This window comes from Notamacropus eugenii, chromosome 3 (assembly GCF_028372415.1).
Source record: "Notamacropus eugenii isolate mMacEug1 chromosome 3, mMacEug1.pri_v2, whole genome shotgun sequence".
Classification (NCBI taxonomy): Eukaryota; Metazoa; Chordata; class Mammalia; order Diprotodontia; family Macropodidae; genus Notamacropus; species Notamacropus eugenii.
Window position 1 is genome coordinate 108,879,809 of NC_092874.1, and position 15,542 is coordinate 108,895,350.

A 15,542-nucleotide genomic window follows, 5' to 3' on the forward strand; every position below is an offset into this window, starting at 1 on the left:
CAAATCTTTTCTTCTCAAGCCTCCCATGGCTCCCCCTCCCATGACTTACGCAGTGGAGCATGGAGGCCATTCAACATGAACTCCTTTTCTCCCCTCTTCCTCTTTTCCTATCATTCAAGCACCTTTTGCCATTCTCTCTTCCTTTACCCTTTCTTACATGAGGAAGTGGCATTACTCCTTACCAAAGCTAACCTGTCTTCTTATTTGAGCATTCCCTTTCCATCCCATCTTTTCCAGCAGATGGCCAGTCACCCTGTTATCCCCATTCTTTCTTTCCCTTATTTCTCTCTTTTTACTGACTAATTTTTTACTGCCTACCAATATATCCATGTCTCTTCCCTCCTGAAAAAACCCTCATTTGATGCTTCTATCTCCACTAACTATTCTCACAGATTTCTCTTGCCCTTTGTACCTCAACTAGAAAAGGCTATCGCAATAAATACCTCTATTTTCTTTCCCCTCACTTTCTTCTTTTACCCCTTAAAATCTTGCTTCTAACCTTATTCCATTGAAATTACTCTCTTCAAAGTTACTAATGATCTCTTAGTTGCCAAATCCAGTAGCCTTTTCTCATTCCTTGTTTTCCTTGACCTCTCTGCAGCCTTTGATACTATTGATCACTCTCTATTTCTTGAAATTCTCTTCTCTATAGGTTTTTAGGACATCATTCTTTTTGGTTTTCTTTGCTCCTATCTGAAGTATCCTCTAACTCCTTTGCTGGATCCTCTTCTATATTATACTCACTAACCATAGGTATCCCTCAGGGTTCTGTCCTGTGCCCTCTTCTCCCTCTACACTGCTTCACTTGGAGATCTTAACAGCTCCCATGCATTTAATTACCATCTTTATGCTGATACTTCTCATCTTTCCTTTCCCATTCTGTCTACTGACTTCCAATTTTGCATGATCAACTGCCTTTCAGAAATCTCAAACTGGCTGTCCTAAACTCAGTATATTCAAAACAAAACTCATTATTTCCCTTCCCAATCCTCTTTCTCCTGCCTTTCCTATTACTATAGAGGGCAGCACCATTCTCCCAGTCCTTTAGGTTCACAGCCTAGGAGACATATTGGGTTCGTTGCTATCTCTCACCCTCCATATACAAGCTATTACCAAGGCCTGTTGATTTCACCTTTGCAGCATCTCTTGCATAAATTCTCTTTTCTCCTCTGACACTGTCACCACTCTAGTGCAGGCCCTCATCATCTCATGCCTTAATTATTTTAATAGCCTACTGGTGGGTTTGCCTGCCTCAAGTCTCTTCTGCCTTCAGTCCATCCTTCCTTTAGCTTGTTCTTGTCCAGTTAGTTTTTAAGTCATGTCAGACTTTTTGTGACCTCATTTGGGATTTTCTTGACAAAGATACTGGAGTGGTTTGTCATTTCCTTCTCCAGCTCATTTTATGGATGAGGTAACTGATTGTACCACCTAGCTGCCCTCCACTAAGCTTCTAAAGTGATTTTCCTAAAACACAGGTCTGATCATGTTGTCTCCTACTCAGTAAAGTCTAGTGACTTCCTGTTTTCTCTAGGATCACATACAAAATCCACTCTTTGGTATTCAAAGCCCTTTCTAATCTATCCCCTTTTACCTTTCCAGCCTTCTTACACCTTACCTCCCCCACATATTCTCTGATCCAGTGCCACTAGCTGTTCCGAGAACAAGACACTCCATTTCTCAGCTCTGGGCATTTTCTCTGCCACATGCCTTGAATACTCTCCTTCCATTTGTTTTGACTATTTACCTCCCTAGCTTCCTTTAAGTCCCAACTAAAATCCCATCTTTTACTTGAAGTCTTCTCCCATCTCTCTTTATTCCAGTGCCTTCCCTCTGTGAATTATTTTTCATTTATCCTGTGTATATAGCTTGCTTTGTATATATTTGTTTAAATGTTATCTCCCGTATTAAGTTGTAAGCCCCTTGAGGGCAGGGGCTGTCTTTTGCCTATTTTTATATCCCCAGTGCTTAGCACAGTGCCTGATACATAGTAGGCACCTAATAAATGTTTGTTGATTGATTGATATTGGGAGAGTTAATAAAAACAAGAGAATTTGGGGGTGGATTTCTTCAGTTAAATGAATGAATGAATCATTTATAATTACTTAATTATGTGCAGTGCAGTGTGCCAAGCAATGGAGATACAAACAGAAAAATAAGAAAACTCATACTCTCAAGGAATTCAGCATGTGTTTGGAAGGCTTCATCTACAAGTCAGATAGAAACCTTCCATGGTTCTTAGGCCAATTCTTAATGCCATTTCCACTGATAGAATTATGACAGATTTTCATCCTGAACCCTTTGGCAGTGCTAAGGCCTTTGGTGGCAAAAACTTTCTTTTCAAAGGCCTTCAGAGATGTGACTGTAGCACATCAAGGACTGTGACAAGGCTGTAGCACTTTGTAGGTTGTTTCCCAGGGCAGTGAACTGGAAGCATTGCTTTTCCAAAACTCTTGGGTTCAGGGTCCTGAGCTGTTGCCATCAGGGTCTGAGGAAAGATGGTGGCAAAGGTGGTGGTTGTTTGACTTGCCTGGCATATATTGCCTCCTGTCTTTCTCTTAGAATACACTATTGCTTCCATGAGACTGACTTGCCCTGCCCTTTGTGTGGCAGTAGGTAGGGATAGGGAGCTTCTAAAAGAAGTTGTTTTCCTAGATGATCATTGTGAGTAGGACCAGTGGTTTGGGATATACTGCCACTTCCAGAGTTCTTTTGTTTATAGAAAAGGGGAAAGAGATGGGAAGGTAAAAGGAGAAAGAATGGGGTGGAACTTGGTAATTATGATGTGTAAGAAGAGCATGCAAAGATAGAGGAAGAAGGGGTGGGGGAAAATAGGTGTCAGATGAGCCTCACTCTTTTTTGTTTGAAATAGAAGAGAACTGAATATATGTGCGCATACAAACAGGTATAGGAAAAAAACCACACTCAACAGGGAAATAAGCAGGGATAGGGAGGAAGACACTGTTTAAAAGGAAGGAAAAGCCTGGAGAGGATTGCTATAAGCAAAACAGAATTCCTGTTTCTAAAGTGAAGATTAAAAGGGGAGAAAAGCAAAAATCGGAAGCTAAGAGGATGCCTCTAAGTTGGGGAGTGGTTGAACACATCATGGTATATAATTTCAATGGAATTTTATTCTCCATGAGAAATTGTGGAAAAAAAAATATTTCAGTGAATTCTGGGTATTTAAAACTAGTGCAGAATGAATTTGATAGAACCAGAACAATTTATTTAAGGACAACAACATTGTAAAGGAAAATAGTTTTGAGAAATTTAAGAATTCTTAACCAAATCATTGACCAGCCATTTTTCCAATGTTATTGGATGTTTTCCACCTCCTGACTGAGATGAATTAGACTCTAGCAGGAGAAATATACATCCATATTTAGACATGGCTACTCTGTAGATTAATTTTGTTTGATGTTGCTTATTATGAGGGACTTTTTCCCCATTTAGTTTTTTAATTGGAAGGAAGGTTTAGTGTTAGTGGTATTCTCCCCAGAAGAGGGCCATCAAAAATATTTTTTAAAATTCATGAACACACTTTTAAATAAATGACATTTTACAAAAATGTAAAATACCCAGTTTAACAGGACAAGAAATACAGAATTTAAAGAACCCTATTTCAGAGGAAGAAATGGAACATACTATACATGAAATTCCAAAGGAGGAACAAAAAACCTGTAGGACTAGATGGATTCACAAATTCTATCAAACCGTCAAAGAATAATTCCAATATTATATGGTTTGCAAAGTTAGCAAAAGAAGGGATTCTGCCAAATTCCTCCTATGACAGAACTATAGCTCTGATACATAAACCAGGGAGAGTTAAAACAGATAAAGAAGAACTTTAGACAAACATCCCCAGTGGACGTTGATGGAATATTTTTAAATAAGTTTGACCAATTAGACTAAAACAATATACCACAAAGATTATTCACTATGACCAGGTTGAAATTATGCCAGGAAGGAAGGATTGGTTTAACATTAGGAAAACTATAAATTCAGTTAACTATGTTGATTACAAAATGAACAAAATTACATTATATTGATTTAGAAAAGCTTTTGATGGAATGAAGCATCCATTTCTGTTACAACAACAACAACAACAAAACCAGAAAACATTGGAATAAATGGTCCATTCCTTAAAATTATAAATTTTATGTGTTTGAAACTAAGAGCTACTATTATAAGTAGTAGAGATAAACTAGAATCCCCTCCAACAAAATCAGGAATAAAATAAGGCTGTCCATTGTCACTGCTTCTGTTTGACATAGTGCTAGAAGTACTGGCTATAGCAATGACAGGGAAAAAATTCAGAGAATAAGCAAAGGTAAAGGAGAAACAAAATATCACTTTTCGTTATGATATGATTGTGTACTTACTGCTAAAGAGCCAACCAGAAATTTCCCTGAAACTGACTTCTGCTTCAGAGACAGATGGTGCAGTGGATAAAGCACAGGGCCTGGAGGCAGGAAGTCAAAATTCAAATCAAGCTTCAGATACATCTAGCTTTATGGTCCTGGTCCAGTCACTTAACCTTTGTCTGTCTCAGTTTCCTCAACTGAGGAAAATAAGGATAATAATGGCATCTACCTTTAAGGGAAGTTGTGATCAATAAGATAAAATTTTTGAGAATTTAGCACAGTCCTTGGTACATAATAGACACTTAATAAATGCTTGTTTCCTTCACCCATCAGCTTAAAAGATATAAAATTAATGTACCCAAATAATTACTATGTCTGTATTATAGTGGTAAAACCCAGCAGGAAGGTATAGAAAGAGAAATTCCATTTAAAATAACTAAAGATTATATAAAATACTAAGGAGTTCACTGATGTACACACAAAAGCTGTTTGAATATAGCTACAAACCACTGTTTACAGGAATACAGATCTAAATAATTACAAAACTGTTATTTATGGGTAGAGTCAAGATAATACAAATGACAATACTAACCAAATTAATTATTCAGTGCCAGGACAGTCAGACTACCAGAAAATTAATAATGAAAGCCCCATGGGAGCAAAGAAGATCAAGAGTTTCAAGACAAATAATTAAGAGGTAGCAATGAAGGGGGCCTCGAAGTACCAGATCTGAAACTATACTACAAAGCAGTAATTTTCTTTTTTTCCCTTTTCAATAAAATAGTATTTAATTTTTTCCAACTACATATAAAGACATTTCAACATCCATTTTCTGAAAGATTTTCAGTTCCAAATTTTTCTCCCTCTCTCATTCCCCCTTTCCAAGATGACAAGCAATCTAATGTACATGTGCAGTCATATAAAACAGATCTCCCATTAGTTGTATTGTGAAAGAAGAAACGGAACAAAGGGAAGAAATCATGGGAAAAAACAAAACAAAACAAAAAGTGAAAATAGTACGCTTTGATCTGTATAACTTCTTTCTCTGGATGTGGGTAACATTTTCCATCATGAGTCTTTTGAAAATGTCTTGGATCATTGTATTGCTGAGAAGACCTAAGTTGATCATTGTACAATGTTACTGTTACTGTGTGCAATGTTTTCCTGGTTCTGTTCACTTCACTTACCATCAGTTCATATAAGTTTGTCCAGGTTTTCTGAAATCTGCCTGCTCATCATTTCTTATAACATAACAGTATTATATTACATTCTTATGCCATAACTTGTTCAGCCATTCCTCAGTTGATGGGCATCTCCTCACTTTCTAATTCTTTGTCACAAAAAGAGCTGTTATAAATATTTTTGTACATGTAGGTCCTTTTCCTCTTTGTAATAATCTCTTTGGGATACAGACTTAGTTGTGATATTGTTGGATCAGAGGGTTTGCACAGCTTGATTTCCCTTTGGGAATAGTTTAGATTGTTCTCTGGAATGGTTGAATCACATCAGACCTACACCAACAATGTGTTAGTGTCCCAACTTTCCCACATCTTCTCCAGCATTTATCATTTTCTTTTTCTGTTATATTAGCCAATCTGATATGTGTAAGTTAGCACCTCAGGGTATTTTTAATTTGCATTTTTCTAATCAGTAATGATTTAGAGCATTTTGTCACATGGATATAGATAGCTTTGATTTCTTCATCTGAAAATTGCCTGTTCATATCCTTTGATCAATTGGGGAATGATTTGTATTCTTAGAAATTTGACTCAGTTCTCTTTATGTTTGAGAAATGAGACTTTTATCAGAGACATTTAATGTAAAAACCGTTTCCCAGCTTTCTCCTTTCCTTTGAGTCTTTGTTGCATTGTTTTTGTTTGTACAAAAACTTTTAAATTTAATATAATCAAATTTTTCCATTTTTCATTTTGTAATGCTCTCTGTCTTGTTTGGTCATAAGTTCTTCTCTTCTCTATAGATCTGACAGGTAAACTATTCCTTGCTCTCCTGATTTGCTTATAGTATTACCCTTTACATCTAAATCATGTACCCATTTTGAACTTATCTTGGAATACAGTGTGAAATGTTGGTCTCTACCTAGTTTCTGCCATACGGTTTTCCAATTTTCTCAGCAGATTTTTGTCTGCTAGTGAGTTCTTATCTCAGAAGCTGGAGTCTTTGGGTTTATCAAGCAATATATTACAATAGTGTTTTGTGTACCTAATCTATTCCACTTGATCTACCACTCTTATTTTTTAGCCAGTACCAAGTAGTTTTGATGATTCCAAAGCAGTAATTTTCAAAACAGTTTGGTGCTATTAAAAAAACAGACCAATGGAACAAATTAGGTATATGACATACAAAAAGAAGCAAATAAATCTAGGAGCTTGTGTTTGTCCTTCATTTTTGTTTCATTTTATTTTTTTATTTAAGTTTTCAACATTCATTTTCAAAAAATTTTGAGTTCCAAATTTTCTTCCCATTTCTCCCCTCCCCCACCCCAAAATGCCGAGCATTCTAATTACCCCTATCACCAATCTGCCCTCCCTTCTAACATCCCTCCCTTCCCTTATCTCCATCTTCTCTTTATCTTGTCCTGTAGGGCAAGATAAATTTCTGTACCCCATTACCTGTATTTCTCATTTCCTAGTTGTATGTAAGAACAATACTCAACAGTTGTTCCTAAATTTTGAGTGCCAACTTCTCTTCCTCCCTCCCTCCCCTCCATCCCCACTGGGAAGGCAAGCAATTCAATATAGGCCATATCTGTGTAGTTTTGGAAATGACTTCCATAATAGTTGTGTTGTGTAAGACTCACTATATTTCCCTCCATCCTATCCAGCCCCCCATTTTTTCTACTCTCTCTTTTGACCCTGTCCCTCCCCAAGAATGTTGACTTCTAATTGCTCCCTCCTCCCATTACCCTACCTTCCATCATCGCCCCCATCCTGCTTATCCCCTTCTCTCCCACTTTCCTGTATTGTAAGATAGGTTTTCATACCAAAATGAGTGTGCATTTTATTCCTTCCTTTAGTCGAATGTGATGAGAGTAAGCTTCATGTTTTTTCTCTCACCTTCTCCCTTTTTTTCTCCACTGAAAATTCTTTTACTTGCCTCTTTTATGAGATAACCTGCCCCATTCCATTTCTCCCTTTCTTCTCCCAATATATTTCTGTCTCACCCCTTAATTTCATTTTTTTAAGATATGATCCCATCCTATTCAACTCATCCTGTGCTCTCAGTCTCTCTGTCTCTCTCCCTCTTTCTATGTGTGTGTGTGTATGTGAGTGTGTGTAATCCCACAAACTACCCAGATACTGAAAAAAGTTTCAAGAGTTACAAATACTATCCTTCCATATAGGAATGTAAATGGGTGAACTTTAGTAAGTCCCTTATGATTTCTCTTTGCTATTTACCTTTTCATGCTTCTCCTGATTCTTGTGTTTGAAAGTCAAATTTTTTTTTCAGCTCTGGTCTTTTCATCAAGAATGCTTGAACGTCCTCTATTTGATTTAAAGACCAATTTTTCCCCTGAAGTATTATACTCAGTTTTGCTGGGTAGGTGATTCTTGGTTTTAGTCCTAGTTCCTTTGACTTCTGGAATATCATATTCCATGCCCTTTGATCCCTTAATGTAGAAGCTGCTAGGTTTTGTGTTATCCTGATTGTATTTCCACAATACTTGAATTGTTCTTTCTAGCTGCTTGCAATATTTTCTCCTTGACCTTGACCTTGACCTGGGAACTCTGGAATTTGGCCACAATGTTCCTGGGAGTTTCTTTTTTTGGATCTCTTTCAAGAGGTGATCAGTGGATTCTTTCAATATTTATTTTGCCCCCTGGTTCTAGAATCTCCGGGCAGTTTTCCTTGATAATTTCATGAAAGATGATGTCTAGGCACTTTTTTTGATCATGGCTTTCAGGTAGTCCCATAATTTTTAAGTTATCTCTCCTGGACCTATTTTCCAGGTCAGTGGTTTTTCCAATGAGACATTTCATGTTATCTCCCATTTTTTCATTCTTTTGGTTTTGTTTTGTGATTTCTTGGTTTCTCATAAAGTCATTAGCCTCCATCTGTTCCATTCTAATTTTTAAAGAACTGTTTTCTTCAGTTAGCTTTTGAACCTCCTTTTCCATTTGGCTAATTCTGCTTTTGAAAGCATTCTTCTCCTCATTGGCTTTTTGAACCTCTTTTGCCAATTGAGTTAGCCTATTTTTAAAGCTGTTATTTTCTTCAGCATTTTTTGGGATCTCCTTTAGCAAGGTGTTGACCTGCTTTTCATGATTTTCTTGCAACTCTCTCATTTCTCTTCCCAGTTTTTCCTCTACCTCTCTTACTAGATTTTCAAAATCCTTTTTGAGCTCTTCCATGGCCTGAAACCATTGAATATTTATTTTGGATGTTTGGGGTACAGAAGCCTTGACTTTTATGTCTTTCCCTGATGGTAAGCATTGTTCTTCCTCATCTGAAAGGATGGGAGAAGATATCTGTTCACCAAGAAAGTAACCTTCTGTAGTCTTATTTTTTTTCCCTTTTTGGGCATTTTTCCCAACCAGTTACTTGACTTTTGGGTCCTTTGTCAAGAGTAGGGTATACTCTGGGGATCTATAAGATCCCAGTTCCTCCAAGGTGGCACAATCAAATGTGTACACTGGTCTGGGAGCAGAGAGAGATTTTTGTGTCCAGAATCTTAGCAGAGGTTCCTCTTCACAATCACCTGGCCTCCAGTTCCACCAAGCCAGCACTGGGGGCTGAGATTCAGATAAGCTGCAGGGGCAGGGCCGCCATTCAGTGTGAGATAAAGATCAGCTGCTGCATGGCCTCTACCCAGGGCTGAGGTAAGAATCAGCTGCTCAGTGCCCCCCGGGGTTTTATGATCCACCTATGGATGTGGGCTGCTGTAGGAGCTGCTGTGGGAACTGCTGCCTCCTGCCCTATGTGGCCTCTGCAGTCACTGCCTGAGGCTGGAGCTGTGGGAAGGCCCTTCGCTCTTCTCAGCCAGCTGAAAAAACCCTCTCACTGACCTTTGGTGCCTGTGGGTTGAGGGAATCTGTGAACCGAGGCTACTGTGACTAGAGATTCCACCCCCGAGCCCTGTTCGTATCCTCCTCCCAGAGCACAGCTGGGCTGCATGGCCAAGGCTTGGCTGAGCTCTGCTCCGCGTTTGGTGCGACAGATGTTTTTTGTCAGCCTTTCAGGTCATCCTGGCCTGGAAATCTCCTCCACTGTTGTTCTGTGGCTTCTGCTGCTGTAGAATTTGATGAGAGTCTTTCTTTACAGGTATTTTATGGGCTGTGGGGGGAGAGCTGTCATATGTGTATCTTTCTACTCCACCATCTTGGCTCCACCCTCTATAACTTTCTGTTCTTCATTTTCAAAGAGGACCATAATCTAGTATCTTAGTATTCAGGAAACACAAACATTTCAGCTACTAGGATAAGGATGCACTATTTGAAAAAAACAGGTAGGAAAATTGCAGAGCAGTATGAAATAAATTAGATTTAGACCTCACACCTCATACCAGGGTAATCTCCTAATGGATATGTGATGTAAATATAAATAGCCACATCATAAACAAATTAGAGAAACATGGAGAAAATTATCAGAGCTATGGATAGAAGAAAATTTCATGAGCGAACAAGGGATAAAGAGGATCATAGAAGATAAAATTGAAATAAGTTTTGTACAAACATTCAATAAAAAAAGGAAACCATTGAGTGGGAAAAAATCTTTGTGGCAAGTTTCTTTGATAAAAGTCTCATTTCTAAGATGTATAAGGAACTGTTTCAAATTTATAAAAATTTTTAAGAAGGAGAGATTTATAAGAATAAGAGTCATTCCCCAATTGATAAGTGGTCTAAAGGCTATGAATAGGCAATTCACAAGGGAATAAATCCAAGCTATCTATAGTCATGTGAAAAAATGCTCCAAATCACTGTGGGGTGGGGTGGGGGTGGTACTGTTACAAATGTGTAATGTTACACGTACTTTTCAGTTTTATATATCATTATATCAGTTTTACTTAAATATTTTGTTATAAGACCACTCGATGTAGAGATAATCTGTAAATATTTGTAGTATAAAATCATTTAAATTTAAAAATTAAAATGTGTTGGAATGTCTTTCCTAATTACCTTCTCACTACTTCACCTTCACTCATTTCCCACCCTGCCTGATAGTGTGTTGATTTTGTTGTTGTTTGCTTTAGAATTTGAAACAGACTTTGTGTGTCCCTATTGGTTCTTGCCATTGGTAACAGGATAGTTGCCATGGCAATGGGTCTTTCAGCTCTAGTTGCTGGAACCTTCCTGTCAATAAGGAAGGGGAGGGGCCAGAGAGTTTGATGATTGGCTGCTGGGTGGTTCTCCCGAGTTGAGTATGGGGACCATGAGGAAACTTGATGCATTTTCTGTGCAGTGTAGAGTAGCTCCAGGGCCACCATCTCCCCAGCTCAAAGGGATTGGGACCCTGAGGCTTTCCCTTATCCTCATTGGACATTTTTCCGTTTGGAGGCTCAATAAATTGTTTAAACATTTAAAAATAAGAAATTCAAATTTGAAAACGTATAATTTTAAAAATTAAAATGAATATACTTTTAAAAAAACATGAAATGGAGGCTTAGAATTTCATATAAAGTCTTTTTTTGTATTTTACTCTGTATATGGTTATGCTTTTTTTTTGATGTTTGAGTGCAGAATAGGAAAATTAAACTTGATAAAGCTTATTATGCTAATATAAATAATTTCTAACATAATAATTCACCATTTTCATGACCTGGTACATTTACTTTAAGGTTACTGAAGAGCACATTAACATTCAAATAGAGCACATATTTATTGGAGTAACAAATTTGTGTCGATATTTTGTGTATACCGTTTCTGCTACTGTATATTCTGGGTTCTATTACCACAGCTTTTGCTATTTGACCATTATCCTAAGGGTTCTTATATTTTCCATTCCTCTAACAGAATGATCTCTGAAATGGAAGTTGTGGTCTGACCCCATGTAGTATGTGATTTTTACTTGAAAGACTGGGATGGGACACATTCCCTACATGCTGTTTGTGGGACTTATTTCCATCACAGTCATACCTACTTTTTCCATCCCTTCCTTCTGCTGTGCAAGTTCCCAAACTCCCAGATGAAATGTTGGCCCCTCTGGATAATTATAACTGCTGTAAGGCCCTAAGTAGCAGGTTTAGGGAAAGACTACGAAGTACACAGAATTTCAAAACCTGACTAAAGTAGGGTCAGGAGAGAATTTGGAACCTTGGCAGAGGAGATAGGAAGAGAGAATTTCTAGATGTTAGCAAGGAAGCATAACTCCAGGATAAGAGAATTAGAGTCTTACATGTACATGTCTGTATACATAGACACATATGTATACACATTAGAATATCATCTTTCAAATTATTTGAATTTTAAATGATCTGTCTTATTAACTTTTTTTCAGTGCTGATGAAATCATTGTAAAGATGAATGGTAGCCAGCTGACACAGAGATACCTGGAGAAACATGGATTTGATGTGCCTATTATGGTTTCCAAAATAGATGATCTAGGACTTAGACTCCCTCCACCAACTTTTTCTGTTATGGATGTGGAACGTTATGTAGGTATGAACTTTACACTAAAATTTTAAAATACCCCAGGGGAAGATGCGGCATAAGTGAAAATGATTAATGTCCTAGTGTTTGGAATAGATAAGAATTTTTATATAGCATAGATTTACTAAATTTTAGGTCATTAGAATATATTTATATACATAATACAACACAGACACACAGACACACAGACAGACACACAGACAGACACACACAGACAGACACACAGACACACAGACAGACACACACACACACAGACACACACAGACACACACACACACACACACAGACAGACACACAGACACACAGACAGACACACACACACACACACACACACACACACACACACACACACACACACACACACACCCACCCTCCTTGCTCACGATATGTACCTAATAAATGCTTAGTGACATGCAGGATGGCAACCAGAATTGAGGCAGAAGAAATAGATCTTTTGTGAACTTCCTGATCAGACTTTCTTAAGTATTGCCTTATTCTTTCACTTTAACAAGCCCAATTTTACAATGAGCTTGTGAAATGCACTTATATTTTAGTATCTATTTTAATCTAGTCACCTCTCTCAATGAAAAGAGGAACCATCTATCATCATCCAGTTATTTTTTCTTTAAAGAACCTTGTTTAAAGAGAAGATACTATTAAAATTTTTTTAAAGTTATATGTATACTTAGTAATGAATGATTCAGCAGAATCACATGCCATATATATATATATATGTGTATATATATATATGTGTATATATATATATACACACACACACACACATATACATACAGAGAGAGAGAGAGAGAGCACATTTTCTGAAAGTCTTTGTACAATCTTAGTGCATTAACTAGGGGATGTAGGAAGATAACTCTCTTTGGAACTTACAGACTTAGAATCATAGAACTTTAGAGCTAGAGAAAGCCTTTAGAAACCATGTGATACACTTTCATTTTATTGATGAAGAAACTGAATGTAAGGTCATAGATCTAGAGTTGGAAAGGACCTTGATGGTCATATAGTCCAACCCCTCCATTGTATAGATGAAGAAACTGAAGGCTAGAGAGGTCATATGACCCAGTGGCAGAGCCAGGATTCAAACCAAATTCTCTGACTCCAAATCCTTTGATCTTTTCATTATGCAGCACCATTTTGGCCTGTCTTTGTAAACAAATCTAACAGTTTTCCTCTACGTGTGTGTGTTTTGCTTTTCTGCTTTTGAATTTTAAACTTGAAAGCATGGGCGTAGGAATATCTTATAATACATGTAAGAAGTTTTATATATAACATTAATTAATAGCAAAAAGTTGTTTAGTTTGACTTAAAAAAATCAAAACCTAGAAAATATTCTTGTTAGTGCTACAAAGTTTTTTAGATGACTTGGTGGTCAGCCCAAATTAATTCAGGTTTTAAAAAGTATTTTAAGCATTTTTTGGTAACTCTTTCCTCAAAATTAGACTGTGATTTCTTTCCATAGGTGGTGACAAAGTAATAGATGTCATTGATGTGGCAAGGCAGGCAGACAGCAAAATGAAGCTTCACAACTATGTTAAGTACTTCATGAATCCTAACCGTCCAAAGGTGTTAAATGTGATCAGCCTCGAGTTTTCAGACACAAAGTGAGTAGTTTTAGACAGTTTGGTTTAGGGGTTGCTAATGGGAGGAAGTGTAATTTAATAGTAAACTAAGTATGGTAATAAGCACACTCAGTCTTCAAAAATTTAAGATGGTGATGTTATAAGTTTTGTTTTGGAGTAGTATGAAAATTTTTGAAGTAATTCCTTTTAAAGTTTGATTATAATTATAGTTATATTTGAGGTCAAATTATTTAGAGTTGTTGGTAGGGGAGGGACATTATTGTTGATAAGTTTTCAATTTTATGTTTCTTTTTTAAAGGATGTCAGAATTGGTGGAAGTTCCTGATATCGCCCGAAAACTTTCTTGGGTGGAAAATTACTGGCCAGATGATTCAGTCTTCCCTAAGCCATTTGTCCAGAAATATTGTCTGATGGGAGTTCAAGACAGCTATACAGACTTTCACATTGACTTTGGTGGCACTTCAGTTTGGTACCATGTTCTCTGGGTGAGAATGGGTGGCATGCACTCTTAAAGTTCATTGACATTTCAAATATTTGTATGTAGTAGAATTTTTGTGCTTTGCAGAGGGATATTGCTATTTTAGTCCTCTTTAATTGTGTCTCCTATTTACTTAAAGAATCATTTAATAACACCAATAAATTGTTTTTCATTTGCCTAGACTGAGAAGAAAAATTAGGAAATAAGCCAATGGATGGAATCGGAAGTTCATCATCTCATCTTTCCTTGAAAAGTAGTTCTTTCCTATGTGTCTTCTTTTTCCTTTGTTTTTTTTAGGTTACAGTTTTTCCATCTCAAGTGGAACAACGATATATCCAGTTGTGGGTGGACTCCACTATAGAGTCATGTTATCTAACCTTAACTATCTCCTATTTTTATTGTCTTCTGATCCATTCCTTATCATACTCTCTCTAATAGCTATTTCATACTTTCTCTTCTCTTTCAGTTCCTTTCTACTTCTTTTATTTCCCTCAAATGACCTGGCTTTCTACATTACTAAGGTTAAAATCACCTGTAGTAATCTCTCATGTTCATTCTTAAAGTTTTAAGGGACTTCGATGCTAGGTCCAGGTGACCTATACTCTAAAATATTAACAACTCTCTATCACTGATATTTCAAAGGTCAAGGAGACTGTAGCTCTTCCTGGTTATGTTATGCTAAATGGGGGCTTTTGTGGTGTGTGGTGTTCCTGGTTCAGTCGCAGTCATAGGACTAGAAAAGGAAAAAAGTTACTTTAGTTAAAACAAAGAGAATCCCAATGTATTCTAGAATGTAATATAAAAAGGGGATGACAAATAAATATTAAGAAAAGATAATGATGATTTACAAAGAACCAGCATCATTCATTACAAATAGGTTATTATTCAATTAACAAGTATTTAGTATGTGCCAAGAATACAAAGAAAAAACAAAATCAATCCCTGCCCACAAGGAGCCTACATTTTAATGGAAGCAACAACACATACAAAGATGATACAGAGTAGATGGAAAGTGGCCTTAAAAGGGAAGGCTGGCAACTGTGGGGACTGGAAAACTCTTCCTTCAGATTATGGTACTTGATTTGGGTCTTGAAGGGAGCCAAGGATCCTAGAAAGCTGAGGTAAGGAGGGAGAATATTTCAGACACTGGGGGCAGCTTTTGAAAAGGTACAGAGATGAGGCAGATGTCTTTTGTGAGGAATGCCAAGTAGGTAGTATGGCAGGACCTTAAAGTGGATAGAGAGGAATGTCTTAGAACACTTGAAAGGTAGGAAAGGGCCAGGTTTTGAACAGTTTTAAATGCCAACTGGATGACTTTAAGTTTGAACCCAGAGGGAAATAAAAATAGTATGGTTAGACCTATACTTTAGGAAAATCCATGGGAGGGTAGATTAGAGTAGTGGTAGACTTAAAGCAGGTAATCAGAAAGTTTTAGCAGAATCATCTCATTTATTTTTTTAAAAAAACAAGGTTCTTAGACTTGGAAATGCTAGATTTTGCA

The 15,542-nt window shown here is 37.1% G+C and overlaps 1 protein-coding gene across 1 annotated transcript in view; it reads left to right on the plus strand.

The window, feature by feature from the left end:
- The window catches only part of KDM7A (lysine demethylase 7A), a 104,608-nt gene that overhangs the window by 39,872 nt on the left and 49,194 nt on the right, over positions 1-15,542 (plus strand). Inside the window, exons 4-6 of the mRNA XM_072652582.1 lie at positions 11,814-11,974; positions 13,443-13,584; positions 13,862-14,048. Of these exons, the coding sequence (XP_072508683.1) occupies positions 11,814-11,974; positions 13,443-13,584; positions 13,862-14,048 (490 nt within the window). The remainder of the gene's footprint in view (positions 1-11,813; positions 11,975-13,442; positions 13,585-13,861; positions 14,049-15,542) is intronic.